This window comes from Nycticebus coucang, chromosome 15 (genome assembly GCF_027406575.1).
Source record: "Nycticebus coucang isolate mNycCou1 chromosome 15, mNycCou1.pri, whole genome shotgun sequence".
Taxonomy (NCBI): domain Eukaryota; kingdom Metazoa; phylum Chordata; class Mammalia; order Primates; family Lorisidae; genus Nycticebus; species Nycticebus coucang.
In genome coordinates this window covers 3,912,379-3,929,135 of record NC_069794.1, presented here as the reverse complement: position 1 = coordinate 3,929,135, position 16,757 = coordinate 3,912,379, and the positions used below count along the sequence as shown (strand labels likewise).

The following is a 16,757-nucleotide window of genomic DNA, read 5'->3' as shown; positions in this document are numbered from 1 at the left end:
AAATTCATCATCATAATTGTATGTATATTCTTAAAAGGCGCATGCCTATTGCATTCCTTGGCTCACCTTCCCACAGCACAGTCAACTGATACTAAAACTCACAGCCACAAAGGTGTAACTCCTCACTGGCCACATGTTTACCTTGTCTTTGTAAGTATGATTGGTCTGTATTTTTAAATTGATACATTCTGAAATTAACAAAGATGATTAAGTGCAGATGACAACCCTAAGTCTTGGTTCAACCCTAGGACACTGTCAAAAGTAGATGTTGAAGGCAAGTTCCGTGGCTGTTGAAACAGTATTACCTAGTTTCAGTACCAGTCTGCTCCTTCCCAGGGCAATGTCATTTCATTCTTAACTTCTTAATGTTTTCTAACCAATTATTATGGCAATGGTATTTTGAACGGGAGATTTATATGGTAGTGAATAATTCAGTTTAATAACTGAAATAAGTGCAAATTTGTTTAAATAATAAAAATATCAACATCAACCATCAATCTCCATAATTTTTTTTAGATTTTTGAGGAGGAATTTCTCTTTAGTGGGAAAAGGAGCGCTGGAATAGCAGATATCTCCAGCAAATCAGTCTGCCTGTTTTGGCAGCTTTCTGTTCCTATGAAAAGATAGCAGGTCACACTGACCCTGCCGAATATTTGATTAAGGAGAAAATTGCTTCAGGAGTGGGATAATTTTACTCCAACCACAAAGCTTAAAGAGGTCTCTTATTCAAGCTTAAACAGCAAATGAGCATCTGTTCTTTTCAGTTTAAGTAAACAAGCTGTTCTTGTACCTGATGGATACAAACTAGGGCCCAGCCAGTAAATGATGGAGTTGTGGAGAATACAGAAATAAAGCACTTCAATTGGAATGCCCAGGACTGGCCGTTCCTAGTATCCTCCAGAGTGGGTTCAACCACATCTGAGAGCAGCACGACGGGTCCCCTGCCTGCCACTGTCATGCCCCCTGGGCACAGTTTTAAATGTCTCTTTTGGTGGATGGCCCTGGAGGATTAATATGCATGGAGGGGGGTCCATGTGGAAAAACATCCCAGCGCAGTGCTAGAAGCAAATCCAAACCTGGCTCAGGTAAATGAGACATGTTGCAGTGGCTGCTCAGGAAAAGGGACTCAGTGCAGAACTCACACTGGGACACTTCTAACTCAGTGATTCTCTCTCACCCGTTTATTGAATAACTAGAATGTTGTTACATTGCGCAATTATTATATAATGAAATGGTGGGACCAGCTTTGAGTAAGAGAACTTCAAGCATTGTGTGAATTCTTAGCAGATGCTCTGAATTCTTTTTTTTTTTTTTCCTTTCCTTCTTTTTGAGACAGAGCCTCACTCTTGTCACCCAGGCTAGAGTGCTGTGGCATCATCATAGCTCACAGCAGCTTCAAGCTCCTGGGCTCAAGGGAACCTCCTGCCTCAGCCTCCCAGAGAGACGGGATTACAGGTGTGAGCACCACACAGCCCGAGTTCACTCACATCCCCTAATCCCAGGAGCTGAAGCATGATTTAGTGTTCTTCTGTACTATTCAGCACCCTTGTTGTCAGGGACAGGAGAGCCTGGGCTTAATTACATGGTGCAAATAAATGAATCTCAAAAGAGGGAGGGCGCATCTCTGAGGGGTTCACTCTGCCACAGGGGCTGGAACAAAATGCTTCCGAGGCAGGAGCTCTGCGGGGGTGGCCCCTGTGGGCTGTGGTCTCTCACCTCACCGCTGCCCAGGCTGCCCCTGCCCAAGGTACAGCTTATCAGCACGTGGGCAGCTGCAGCACCTTCACATGGGACTTGTGGGGTGGGGGCTGCAAAGCTTCCCATGCTGACTCTCAGAGGAGGGCAGTGGGCTCTGCTGAGGCCTCGCAGCCCATCCAGCAGTTACTGGGAACTCAGGGGCCCCTGATCCTCTCAGCTGGCTCTTTCCCTTCCTAGGGGTCTCTGCCAACAGCGTGGTACAGTCGGAACCCGAGTCTCATCTCAGGTTTTAGAGTCTTGACACATAAATATCTAATACATCATATGGCTATGATGATGTTAAAGTGATAATAATAAAAATAGTAATGCCTAGCACCCAAATGAGTGCGCACGAGAGAGAGAGAGAGAGAGAGAGAGAGAGAGAGACGACCATGATTTAGAAGGCTTGGAATTTAAGAAATTAGCAATCATGGACTTTAAGGGATTAGCACAGAGGGTTGCCCTTTTCATTTTCTGTCCTATTAATATTCTACATTTATACATTATTCTGTATATTGATTACCTCTATTCCTTAAAGCACAAAAATGAAAGGGACAAGGGTCTGTTTTTTATCTCATCTCTCAGACTGATTTCTAGAAGCTGCTTTTGACTCAGGGTCACCAGGCAGGATTAAGATGGCAGCTTTGTATAAAGTGACTCCTTGACTCCTCAGGACTACCATTCTGGTGTTGCTGTGAGAATTCCGTGATGAGATGGAATTGTCTACCAGCATGCCTGGAATGGAGGGCACGTTATAATCTTTCTTCATTTTTCTTTCTTTGTCCCCTCCCTTCCTTTCCTCCTTGATGCTCCATTTTCACCTCCAGAGTCTGTGTATGGAAGGCGGGGTAGTGCCCAACCGTGCCAGCCTCCCAGACCTCCAATAGGACCTGCCTAGGGCTGGCAGCTCTTCAGCTCTGGTGTCCCACTCTCTTCTCTAGAACTCAAGCCAGGGGACTCTTGAGTCAAGAAGTCCGTGACACAGACATGACATTTACAGCGATGTGAAGTATCATGATGTCTTTGTCTGAATGGTGCATACGTGCTTCTCAATGGTGGCAGCAGCCTATTCTCCCAAATCTGGAAGGAGAAGGGGAGCTAATCTTAACCCAGCACACAGCCTGGGACTGTCATAGTGATGATGCACAGATGTCCTGTCCCCTTCTCAGAGTCCTGCGTAGAGATGAGACCTGAGAAGCTGAATGTGGGTCCCTGTAATTCTAGGATTAGAACTCTAGGAGGCTCAGAAGCTGATTGCAAGGGGCAGCTACTTTTCCTTTCCCATCCATCCTATAAGCAAGGCCAGGGGCCACAGGCCTTGAGGGAGTGGACAGGTGAGCTCCGGGACAGGTCCGTGTGTTGGTGGACTAGCTCCAGGCAGAGGCAGCTGCAAGTACTGAGTACTGTAGGAAGCTCGGACATTGCTTGGTCAGCCTTGATGAAGAGGACCTGTGGGAAGGCAGCGGGAGCCAGGCGGGAGAGATGGACAGGTGCCACCATGAAGGCTGCTGTGTGGTGGGCCTCACCCTGCCCCATGCATTCAGGAGGCTGCGGGGGGAGAAGGAGACACAGGCAGGACAGTCGGCTGGCAAGGAAGCCAGCACTAAACCCAGATGTGGATGGAATGTTTCTTTTAACCATAGGGTCCTTAGAGAAAACAGAATGGACACACAGAGAGGGCACAGGAGATTTCCATGTGAACTAGATAATTTCTGACAAGTTTGTCTCTGCTTTCATGTCATTTTCCTCATAAGAAAAAAAAATTCTCTTCTTTGGTGGAAACGTACTCCTGCCGTCCCCTCCCTGTCTCATTTCTCCCTCTCATCCCCTGCTCTGCAGAGGAGCGAGGCCTCCTCTCTCTCTAGCCCACTTGTGCTTCCTTCGCCTTCCCCACTTCCGTGATGTGGTGTGCGTCAGCCCCGTTGCTAGGCAGCTGTGCTGCTCAGCCCACCACGCAGCCTTCTGAATGCTGGAAATTAGCCCCAAATAGCTAGAAAATCACCCTTCCGCACCTGCTGTGTGTTTACTGGAAGAGCAGAAACATGAGGGCAAAATGAACAATCCTGGCAAGTTCAAGGATCTGGTGAAACACATCCCCTTAACCCACAGCCAGACAGCAGTGTGTGTGGGTGCAGAGCAGGGACAGATGCCACGCGGCCACTGGGGGAATGCTGAGGGATCTATGGAAGACAGTGCATCTTCACCCTATCAGGGATGAACAGTAATAAATAAGATAATCTGGAGAAAAAATGGAAATGGAAATATGCAAAAAGAAGTATGAATAGTTGTGTAGGAATTGTGTATTTCCACATGTGTTGCGTGTGAATAAGTCTGTTTGTCCTTGCTTCTGAAAAACAAAGCACCCAAAAAACTTTCAGTGGTTTTGATTCACCTTCAACCTGTTGATCTTTCCTTTGATTTATGTCATAAACCTCCTCTGCCAAGGTCTCAATGCCACAGACATCTGGGTTTTCCAAGGCCCTGACACTGCCGTGGACTCCTTGGGTCCCATGGCCCTGACATTGCTGTGGACTTCTGTGGGTTCCCCAGGGCCCTGACACTGCCGCAGACCCCCTGGTTTCCGATCCCACAGCCCGCTCCAGGCCCACCAGCTTCTCCCCATGCAGTATCAGAACTGCTGGCCACAGTTCGAGCTCTGCCCCTCCTCAGCTGCTCTGAAGCCAGCCGACTCCCTCCCTGCCTCTCCTCCTCTTTCTCCCCTCTCCCTCAGGCTCTCTTTCTCCATCAGTCTTCCAACATGGGGCTCCTATGACTGTCCAGCTTTCCCTGTTTTTCTCCTTCATTCATTATCCCTTCTGTCACTGAAGGACGAAGATTATGGTTCTCCCCATCATAAGGTAAATTTTATAAGGTCTTGAGAAAAGAAAACCATACCTTTTCTGAATTTTGAACCTGAAAGGTCATGCTTTATATGTGATCACATGCAGTAAAATTAGAAGATCCTTTATACTTTGTAGCGATCTGGGTGTTTCTTGGCCAAATATCTTGCTAAGAACAAAGACGTGCTCAGTAAATATTTGTTGAATAGAATTAAATTTCTAAAATTTCAGGACACTGAGCCAAGAGAATGTTTACTTTCATGACAATATTTTTTTTGAGAAAAAAGAGGTATTTGCAAACAGAAACAATTTCAGATAAACTGCATCTGAGGTTGAAAACAATTATTGCTGGCCGAGTGCACTGGCTCTCGCGGGTAATCCTAACTCTCTGAGAGACCCAGGCAGGTGGATAGCTTGACCTCAGGAGACCTTGTCTTTACTAAAAAAAGAAAAAACTAGCCAGGCATTGTGGCGGGTACCGATAGTCCCAGCTATTCAGGAGGCTGAGACAGGAGGATCCCTTTATCCCAAGAGTTTGAGGTTGCTATGAGCTGTGATGCCACGGCACTCTAGCCTGGGCAATGGAGCAAGACTCTGTCTCCAGAAAAACAAATTTTGCTTGTTACACAAACCTCGTATTTTTCTAAGAAAATGATTCCCCACCCTTTTCTGGTAGTCTTTTTAAAGAAGTCAATGAAAAGTCACCATATTTATCCTGAATTCTGAGTTAACTAAATAAGCGTGTTTCCACCTCTAGGTCCATGGGAGATAAGACGCCACATGTGAAGAGAGAAATGCTCACACACGTCTTCACTTTCCTAAGCTGCTGCTTCGCGCCTGTCAGCCGTTAGCTTTTCTCTGCTTTTCAGTTGTTAGGCTCTACCTTTTAAAACATGTAGACTCCAGAGTGAAGAAGATTTAAGATGTGGCTCTTTCACTCGTAATTTTGTAAGATACATATTGCGATTCCTGTTATCTTAATGTCATCGCACTCACAATATGTTAGTGAATTGAGGAGAGTTTTCATGCACTAATCTTGGTTGGACAGAAAGTACTTGGTGAATAGTTTCCTTGTTAGACAACCTTTCGGTAACTACCATGGAACTCACTATGAAGCCCCACTCTTAAATAGATTGCCAATTTATGACGTTGGCTGGCAAGAAGGGGAAGTTGAAGGTTATCTGAGACCCATTTGCTAGAAAATCAATGGGGGGTGGGGAGGGCATCAAAGAGGACACAGCTGGTTCAGGACCTGCGAGGGAGCTGTGTGTTCATCTAGAGGACACAGCTGGTTCAGGACCCGTGAGGGAGCTGTGTGTTCATCTAGAGGACACAGCTGGTTCAGGACCCATGAGGGAGCTGTGTGTTCATCTAAGAGGACACAGCTGGGTCAGGACCTCGTGAGGGAGCTGCGTGTTCATCTAAGAGGACACAGCTGGTTCAGGACCCCGTGAGGGAGCTGTGTGTTCATCTGAGAGGACATAGCTGGTTCAGGACCCGTGAGGGAGCTGCGTGTTCATCTAAGAGACACAGCTGGTTCAGGACCTTGTGAGGGAGCTGTGTGTTCATCTAGAGGACACAGCTGGTTCAGGACCTTGTGAGGGAGCTGTGTGTTCATCTAGAGGACACAGCTGGTTCAGGACCCGTGAGGGAGCTGTGTGTTCATCTAAGAGGACACAGCTGGTTCAGGACCCGTGAGGGAGCTGCGTGTTCATCTAAGAGGACACAGCTGGTTCAGGACCCCGTGAGGGAGCTGTGTGTTCATCTAGAGGACACAGCTGGTTCAGGACCCATGAGGGAGCTGTGTGTTCATCTAAGAGGACACAGCTGGGTCAGGACCTCGTGAGGGAGCTGTGTGTTCATCTAGAGGACACAGCTGGTTCAGGACCCCGTGAGGGAGCTGTGTGTTCATCTGAGAGGACACAGCTGGTTCAGGACCCATGAGGGAGCTGTGTGTTCATCTAAGAGGACACAGCTGGTTCAGGACCCATGAGGGAGCTGTGTGTTCATCTAAGAGGACACAGCTGGGTCAGGACCTCATGAGGGAGCTGCGTGTTCATCTAAGAGGACACAGCTGGTTCAGGACCCCGTGAGGGAGCTGTGTGTTCATCTGAGAGGACATAGCTGGTTCAGGACCCGTGAGGGAGCTGCGTGTTCATCTAAGAGACACAGCTGGTTCAGGACCTTGTGAGGGAGCTGTGTGTTCATCTAGAGGACACAGCTGGTTCAGGACCTTGTGAGGGAGCTGTGTGTTCATCTAGAGGACACAGCTGGTTCAGGACCCGTGAGGGAGCTGTGTGTTCATCTAAGAGGACACAGCTGGTTCAGGACCCGTGAGGGAGCTGTGTGTTCATCTAAGAGGACACAGCTGGGTCAGGACCCGTGAGGGAGCTGCGTGTTCATCTAGAGGACACAGCTGGTTCAGGACCTCATGAGGGAGCTGCGTGTTCATCTAAGAGACACAGCTGGTTCAGGACCTCGTGAGGGAGCTGTGTGTTCAACTAAGAGACACAGCTTTTTCAGGACCCCGTGAGGGAGCTGCGTGTTCATCTAAGAGACACAGCTTTTTCAGGACCCCGTGAGGGAGCTGTGTGTTCATCTGAGAGGACACAGCTGGTTCAAGACCCTTGAGGGAGCTGCGTGTTCATCTAAGAGACACAGCTTTTTCAGGACCTCGTGAGGGAGCTGTGTGTTCATCTAAGAGGACACAGCTGGTTCAGGACCCGTGAGGGAGCTGTGTGTTCATCTAGGGGACACAGCTGGTTCAGGACCCGTGAGGGAGCTGTGTGTTCATCTAGAGGACACAGCTGGTTCAGGACCCGTGAGGGAGCTGTGTGTTCATCTAGAGGACACAGCTGGTTCAGGACCCCGTGAGGGAGCTGTGTGTTCAACTAAGAGGACACAGCTGGTTCAGGACCCCGTGAGGGAGCTGCGTGTTCATCTAAGAGGACACAGCTGGTTCAGGACCCCGTGAGGGAGCTGTGTGTTCATCTAAGAGGACACAGCTGGGTCAGGACCCGCGAGGGAGCTGTGTGTTCATCTAAGACGACACAGATGTGTCTGGACTCGGCGACGGAGCTTTGGACACAGCAGGGTCAGGACCCATGAGGGAACTATGGACACAACTCATGTCAGGACCCCGTGAGGGAGCTGTGGACACACCTGGGTCAGGACCCGTGAGGGAGCTGTGTATTCAGCCCCATGGTGGAAACCCATCCTGAATGGCCCAGCTGCCTCCCCAGTCAGGCAGGGCAGGTAGCAGTGAAGCTACATCACCTCTCTGGGTGTCTGTGACTCTTGTCTGGCTGACGTTTACTCAACATTTCCTTTTGCCCAAATTACCCTCCCATTTATGTAGCGGTGATCTGGGGAGATGACTGCAGCTCCCAAGATACTCTGTATCCCTAAAAGTTGACTTTGCCTCCTGTTTCTTAGGTCAAAAACCTTGGAGTCATCTTTCCTTCCTTTTATGTTGATCGATCCAAGTGGCAAAAACTCAATGGACACTGTATGTATTTGGTCACCCCTAATCCTACAGGGGTGACCCAAATACGTACAGTGTCCATTGAGTTTTTGCCACTTGTCCTCACAGTCTGGGCCGATGTTTCTACCCTGGACTGGGAACCGTTACCCCACTCCAACCTCCTCAGCCTAGTGGCCTCAGTGAAGCTTTTGTTTATTTATTTAATTTATTTTTGAAACAGAGTCTCACTCTGTTGCCCTGTCTGGAGTGTCATGCCGTCAGCCTAGCTCATAGTAACCTCGCACTCCAAGCCATCCTCCTGCTTTGGCCTCCCCAGGAGCTAGGACTACATGTATGTGACCTTATGCCTGGCTAATTTTTCTGTTTTTTTTATTTATTTATTTTTTTTTTGGTAGAGACCTTGCTTTGCTCAGGCTAGTCTTGAACTCCTGACGTCATGTGTACCTCCTGCCTCAGCCTCCCAGAGTGCTGGGATTGCAAATGTGAGCCATGGCACCTGACCTCAGTGATGCTTTTAAAGTCAAGTGATGGGGCTCCTCAGCTCCAACCCTGTTCCCTAGTAATTGGGATCAAACCTAACCCCGACCTGACCTGCACATCTGATCCTTGCCCCAGGGTGTTCTCCTGTCTCCTCCACCCCACTTCCTCCTCTCCAGCCACACCCACCCACTGACACTCCCAGAACAGGCCTGCCCTGCCCCTACTCTGTCCCTGGGCCTGTGGCCATTCACCTGGATTCCTGTTTCCCAGAGAGGCCACAGCCTCCTTCCACTCTGCAGGTGTCTGCCTGAAGTCAGGGCTCCTCTGCTTTCTCTCTCTGCATCTCTCTCTGCCCTGAATGCACTCCCTTACTTCCTCTCTTATCCTTTCTCTCTATCACAAAGGATATGGGCTGTTTTCACTTCCACGTGTCCAGCCCCCAGAAAAGTCCCCAGCAAATGCTTTACGCTCAGTCACTGTGGGTGAATTGGCTGAGGCTGAGCTGGTGAGCCGTGAGACCCTGACCCTAGACGTGGATCTAGACTTCAGTTGTGCCCACACCAGGAAATGGCAAGAAGACATGCAAGGTTCACACCTACTTGGCAGAGTCTTTTGGTTTATCTGAGACAGAGAGCAGGTGGGGGCCTGAGTATAGGGGTCTTCAGGGGGTGAAGGTGACCTGTCTGGGACATGCAATGCTGGGGATGTGGGGAAAGAGAGCTGACACGTGCACCTGCCACCGCCTACCTCTGGATCCATTTAGCACTCTGGGCTTGGTGCCACCATATGGTCTCAGGTGGAAGTTTCTGAACACCATGTGTGAACTCACCAACAGAAAGTGGCCGTGTTCTTCTAGACCAGCACACTACCTGTAGGTGATGACACTCAGGCTTCAAAAGACAAGCTGTTTTACATAACACAAAAATGGAGTATCTCACCCTAAGATGATGTTATTTTTTTCTCTTTTCAGTTAAAATGTCAGAATTATACCATTTTAAGTGTCAAAAGAACAATATAAAATGAGAAAAAAGCACCAAGTACAAGACTTTTTGTTCTGACTTGTTAATACTATATTCAGATGCTTGAATTATATCAATTAAATTCCTGGTTATAATTAACAAAGTTCCAGAATGAGACAATTATCAGAGAGAATAAAAAGATAATTTGAGTGATTTCAGTTCACTGTGTGCCTCTGGCTAAATGGTAGAGATGTCTTTGTTTTCCTGAGGGCATGAATGAGTCTACTTTCATTGTGACTTCTCGTTCACCCCCAGGCCAGCAAACCAGGGAGTCATGTCCAAGATAATGAAGATTACTGTTGAGTTTTACCACTTTAGTTCTTTAAGATCAGTCTCTTTCTTTCCCACTCTAGAACCTTCTGGGGCCTGTTAGTTCTCACCTACATGGTAACTGGTGATGGAGAGACTGACTCTGGCAGAGCAGCCACTTCTGCCGTCTCGATCAGTTCCCTAGAGCCGCTCTGTAAAGAACAGCAAAATAAAAAGAGGTGGCTGAGATGAACTGACATTCACTCTCACAGTTCTCAAGGCTGCAAGTGCCTGGGGGGTCGCAGGTCCAAGTTCCCCTGAGTCTGGGGACCTTCTTTGGTTCACCCAGCTCCTGTGGTGACCATCAGTCCTGGACGCTCCTCCCCTGCGGCACAGCCCTCCGGCCTCTGCTCTGTTCCCTGCCGCTCCATGGTGCCTCACATCTCCCTTTTACGGACCCAAGTCCCATTGGATTAGGCCCATCCTGATGAGCTCATCTTAAATGTCTACACAACATTATTTCCAAATAAGGTCACATTCATTCACCCTTTCAGGGGACAGAGTTCAACCCAATAGGCCACCTCATGGCCTTGAGCAGGTGACCTGCTGTGAGCACCAGCTTCCTCACCATCAAAAGAGGATGGCCGTGCAGGTCCCACAACAGGGAGGGGTCTGCAGAGTGACGTGACCCCCCGCCTTTGAGTATTCAATGCTCAAGAGGTGTCCCTTCCCGCTTCTCTCTCCAGGCCCAATCTTGGCTCCTCATCCTTCACTTGCACCTGCTCTGTACCAGGCCATGCAGCACACACCTCAGAGTGTGCAAAGCATCCCTGTTCCGGGGGAAGCTTGCCTGCAAGGTCAGTTGGGAGCTGGTAACACGGAATAGAATTTGTGTCTCGTCCCCAGAAACCCACAGGGGCACCACTGAGGGAGGCAAAGAATGACCTATCGGGAGATTGCCAAGGGCGTCACAGCAAGTTTAGAAGGCAGTGGAACCTAGAGCTCAGAGTTCAGGTTCCTGACCCAGCCTCTTTCCTGTTTGAACACTTTGTACAATTATGTCACGTGTCTCCTGTAAACCACGTGAACATTGTAAACCTGGTCCATGATGTCTCTGAGATGTACTGATGTTGTGACACAGAACTCTGAGGGGATGTCCTGGACCCTCGGTCCCAGGCACTGCCTGAGCACAGTTGCTGGCACTCTGCACACACTCTCTTCTGCCGATTTCCTCTGCTCTTCTAGACACTGGAAATTTTCCTTTATCTTCTGCGACAACCACAATATGCCTGGGGTGGGAAGGGAACGGGGAGGGGGACATAGGCATCAACTTCAGTGCCTGGCATGTAAATATTCACATTTGTGTCAACTATAAAAAAGAAATACTGGAAACTATGGGCTTCCACAAAGCGTTTAAATCCCTCTGGTGTGATCAGAACAATGAGTGAGACTCCTCCTCCCTTTCAGTGCTGGTTTCCACAGCGTCCGCCACGTTGTCTTCACTCTGTTTCTGCCCTCTGTGTCCCGAGTGGGTACGTGAGCTGGAGTCCATCCTCGAGAAGGATGGGCTGATGGAGTCACAGTGGCTGCTCACAGCTGGTGCGATGATGACAAAAGATTCTCAATCCAGGAAAAATAATGTACTGATTTTTCAGTGAGAATGCTAAGGGTTTAAGAGAAGAAATAAGAAATGCCTTCTGAAAAGCTAAATAGGAACTGAACTCTCCTGGTCAGTTCAAGCTGCCATAACAAAAGACCGCAGACAAGATGGCCTGTAAAAGCAGACGTTCTTCTCGGGGTGCAGGGCGGGCAGTCCGGGGTCAGGGTGTCGGCAGGCCCCGCGTCTGATGGGGTCTCCTTCCCGGCCCCAGCAGAGCCTCCTTGCTGTGCACTCACATGGCACAGGGGAGAACTCTGGTCTGGCACTTCGTCGGGGCACTAGCCCCATTTGTGAGGGCTCCACACACGCCTTACTCACCTCTCAAGACCATACCTCCTGTCACCAGCACGTTGGGGGTTAGGATTTGGAGAGACACATTCAGTCCCTAACAGGTGCGTTTCCTCAGTATATCCTGTACACAGAACCCACAGTCACTGCTGCTCTGCCCAATACGAGGCCCTCATTATCCAAAGCACTTGCAGAAATAAATGTATGTGTGTCTGTGGCAGACCCTGGGGCGGCCCTCTACAGGACGCGTCCAGTTCTCTGCGTGTCTGTGGGGGACCCTGGGGCGGCCCTCCACAGGACGCGTCCAGTTCTCTGCGTGTCCGTGGGGGACCCTGGGGAGGCCCTCCACAGGATGCGTCCAGTTCTCTGCGTGTCCGTGGGGGACCCTGGGGAGGCCCTCCACAGGACGCGTCCAGTTCTCTGCGTGTCCGTGGGGGACCCTGGGGAGGCCCTCCACAGGATGCGTCCAGTTCTCTGCGTGTCCGTGGGGGACCCTGGGGCGGCCCTCCACAGGACGCGTCCAGTTCTCTGCGTGTCCGTGGGGGACCCTGGGGCGGCTCTCCACAGGACACGTCCAGTTCTCTCACTGCTTGGTTGGAGAGAAGGTGTTAAGAGAAGATGTGTGGGTAACACACTCCCTTACTTAATTTTACTAAGGAAATTTAAAAAAATCTCATTTTAGAAGATGCCGAATGTGCTACATTGACTGTTAGATAAAACACTGAAGTATTATGCTGGAAATAACAGGAAACGTAGCGATGTGGGTTTTGGCATTGAGTTTCCATCAGCTTACAGAGCGGCCCGATGCGAGAAGCGTAAACACCCCAGGATGTGGCTGTGTGGATCTCTGCTCATCTCCTTCTGTTTGCCTCCCCCTCCGCCTCCCCAGAGCAGCCTTGCCTATATGTCAGGCTAAATACCACAAGTGCAAAAGAAATTTTACATAGATTTTTTTAAATGGATGATATAATTCTGGAAGTCATTTATGAAAAAAGTTGTTAAAAAACTTGTGTACAGCCATGGATTTCAGGTAGGAAACAGGAGTCAGTTCACTTATAGATAATTTCCAAAATAAAAATGTTTCACATTAGAACAATTGAATTAAAATCTTCCATACCGAATGCATAAAGAGGGAGATACTCTCTCTCACACATAAGACTTGTGGTCGTTTGATACTGCTTCTCGGTGACGCCCGCGTGCCTCCACTCTCAAGTGGTAATAAAGAATGCTTGAGTTTCTTAAAAGGTGTGTTTTTAAGGAACAAACCAAATGTTTGAATGACAACTAATAAATAACTTTCATTCTCTTCAAGTTTTCTTTGGTCGAATAGTTTAAATGACTCGATGACAATGACAGACATAGAGGATTGAACAATTTATTTTATTCATTGTAAAAATCATTTTCCCTGTAGAAGGTAAGGGTATTCTCAGCCACCTGGCAATTCACCAAGGGGGGTCCTGGGGGGTCTCTGGGATGAAGTCCGATGGGGGAATCTAGAGAAAGCACACGAGGAAACAGCCCTGTTGAGCAGAACCATTTGCTTGGCAAATCCAGTCATTGCTTCTCATCCCTGCTGCTCTCACAGATACAAGCCATTGGCTGTGACATCGCTGTGTGAGAAGACGGAGCAGTCTGCCGAGGAGAGATGTCGGCTTGTCCTCCAGCAGTGTGAATTACAAGGCTGGCAGGTTGGTGACCTACAAGCTACACAAATACCAGTTTCGTATTTTAAAGAAGCGAGCTAAATCACTGTGGGGAGTCGCCAGAGTCTTCCTGGCATAACAAAATTCCTTTGATGTGTTTGGCAAGACACAACATTAAGTGCAGTCCCTGGAAACGTGTCAGTCGTTATGATTTTAGCATCTAGCAGCCAACATAAGAGGAAGCCTGAGATGTTCCTTCCGCCGCCATGACGGAAGCTGCTAAAGCTCTGGTCCACATCCCACTTGCCCTAGCGTCACACTCACACCTTATCACTAATGCTTTTTTTTTTTTTTTAATGAGATTAATACAAGGGTACAATTAGGTTACACTGTTTGTATTTGTTAGGTAAAGCCTAAGTTATAGTTGAGCCCTTCACCCAGGAGGTGGGCCATGTACCCTACAGTGTACCCCTTAGGTAAGAGCTAACCAGTCCCCTCCCCTCTTTGCCCGTCTCCTCCCCCCTTCCCCAACTTGAATTTAATTGTGTTTTCTCTCTCGTGAGTGTGTAATTGTTCATCTACTGGCTTCATATTAGTATTGAGTACATTGCATACTTGCTTTTCCGTTCTTGTGATATTTTACTAAGGACAAGGTTCTTCAACTCCATCCATGTTAATATAAAAGATGACAAGTTTCCATCTTTGTTATGACTGAATAGTATTCCATGGTGTACACATACCACAGTTTACAGACCCATTTATATGTTGATGGGCACTTGGGTTGAGTCCATGTCTTGGCAATTGTGTATTGAGCTGTGATAAACATTCCGTAGCAAATGTCATTATGGTAAAATGATTTATTTTCTTCTGTAGATAGCTAGTAAAGGGATTGTAGGATCAAATAGAAGGTTACTTTTAGTTCTTTGAGGATTCTCCATACTTATTTCCCAAAAGGCTCTATTAGTCTGAAATCCTACCTGCAGTGTTAAAATGTCCCCTTCTTTCTATAACTGTGCCAGCATCCGTAGCTCTGGGACTTAGTGATGTGGGCCATTCTCACTGGGATTAGGTGATATCTCAGGGTGGGTTTGATTTGCATTTCTCTGATGATGAAGGACTATGAGCATTTTTTCCCTGTGTTTGTTGATCATTTTTGTCTGTTTTCTTTGGAGAAGGTTCTGCTCATGTCTTTTGCCCAATGATAGATGGGATTGTTTATTCTTTTTTGTTGATCAGTTTGAGTTCTCTGCATATTCTGCTTATCAGCCCTTTGTCAGATTTGTAGTGCAAATATCTTTGCTCATTTTCAAGGTTGCCTGTTTGCTTTAATTGTTGTGCCCTTAGCTGTGCTGAAGCTTTTTAGCTTGCTAAAGTCTCATTTATTTATTATTGTTGTTGCTGCAATTGCCAATGGAGTCTCCTTCATAAAAGTCTTTCTCCAGGCCAATATCAAGACTTTTTCCATGCTTTTTTCCAGAATTTTTATTGTTCCATGTCTTAGATTTAAATCTTTTACCCATTGTAAGTCAATTTTTGTAAGTGGTGAGAGGTGTGGGTCCAGTTTCAGTCTCCTACATGTGATTAACCAGTTCTCCCAGAACCATTTTAAAATACTAACCCAGCAACCATCAGAGAATCTACACTGTGAAGAACTGGGTTGATTTCTCTGCTCAGAGCTAGTGTCTCCTGAGTGCTTTTAGACCTGACTTCCTGGGCTTCTTGGAGTCTCACTTAGGCCCCTTTTCTCTGTCTCACTTTACCTTGATTCTCACCTACTATACAGTTAAAGTGTCCCTACCCTTTGAAGCTCAGTTGGTGGCAAGATCTTCATAATTCGAAACATTTTATTATAATCTATGGTCTGGTTGAGTGGCAGAGCTCAGGGTCCAATGAGGGGGACAGCTGGAGCTGGACTTGCAGAACAAGGAATAACTTGAGACAAAGGACCACGGGAAATGTCCACCAGGAAGCAAGAAGGTGTCCTCAGACTTGGTTTAATACCGTCCTTGATTCATTTTAGGAGAGAAGATTTGAATTAAGAAGGTATTCTTAGAGCAACACTGGAGCGCATGACACCAGGGATTTCTTGGAAGTTCCTAGCTATGAAATGACTGAAGGTGTCCAGGTGCCAGAGACCATGGTAGCTAATAGTTTTGGTGAAGCAAAGCAATTACTAGAAAGCGGACATAAATTTACTCTTCAAAACTTGATAAGGAGGACAACCACCCATAAAAAGGTGTAATTTGTGGGGTCAAAAATGAAGACTTTGCTTCAGAAATGATATGAGCAGATGGTCCAGAATTGCTGACTGTGTCCAAAATGACCCCATCCAGGTAAAACAAGTAGTGAATACCAGATGGACAGCAGCTCACTCATCTCTCCATGGCAAAGAACAGAAAGCCTAGAATTTCTGCATTAATGAGTAATGATTTAATTGCCCCACCCAATCTTTTTCTTTGTTACCTCTTTTCCTTTTCTTTTTTTTTAAACTAATAATGGAAGTTGAACTTTAAATAAAAGTCTGAAGGAGGAAGCTTACTCAGTCTGTAGTTGTCATGGAGGCACATTGGTGCCGAAAGGTTGGGTAAAAAAGGAAGGAGGAAGGAGGAATTACTAACCACAAGTGATGTCAGCTAACATCTAAGTCAGGGACAGAGATGTGGGATTCATTTATAACATCATTTCTCAAGTCTTTGGGTGACTGCAGTCACCTCTGCTGAATCACTGCTGGAATCTGTCAGTCCATGATTGTGTAGTGGCACTTCATGAATAACAGAACATGAAGGTTTTCTTGCATTTTTTAAAGAATACTCACAGATAAGAATATACATTACATGCCTATGTATATTCAGTATAGTATGCATATGTATTATATATATTGAGACTCTTGAGTTGTGGAAGAAAGCAAGGGAGCCTGCAGTAATTCTTTCCTTAAGAAAAATGATTGGCAGAAACCAGAATACCCCATCAGTGGGTAAAACGTGGGACAAATGTGGACAGAGGCTGAGGCACAGCTCAGGACCTTCTGCCAGCTGTCATTTTTTCTGCATCTGCGTTTGTGTTGGCCTATGTGAAATTGCCACCAGATTGTAGTGCTAAATCGATACATACTTTGGGATTTGAAAAAAAGAGCATCAAAATAAGAAAAAAAATGGGAAAGGTTTTTTATTTCATCCCCCTGGTCTACTTGCCCCTCACATTTTAACTGCTCAGAAAGAAGCTGAAAACACCAAACAAAAAAATGAAAACAAGAAATAAATTTATTTAATCACTAAGCATATCTGCACTGTCTACTCACGTGAGATTGCTACTATTCAGCTTCTTCAAAATATAACACTTTATATACCTTATCCTAAG

General features: G+C 47.1%; 1 protein-coding gene across 1 annotated transcript in view; it reads left to right on the top strand.

Annotated features, from left to right (window-relative positions):
* Positions 1 to 16,757, top strand: part of MYO16 (myosin XVI) — a 643,638-nt gene that overhangs the window by 509,964 nt on the left and 116,917 nt on the right. Inside the window, exon 28 of the mRNA XM_053563761.1 lies at positions 13,343 to 13,445. Coding sequence (XP_053419736.1) covers positions 13,343 to 13,445 — 103 coding nt within the window. The remainder of the gene's footprint in view (positions 1 to 13,342; positions 13,446 to 16,757) is intronic.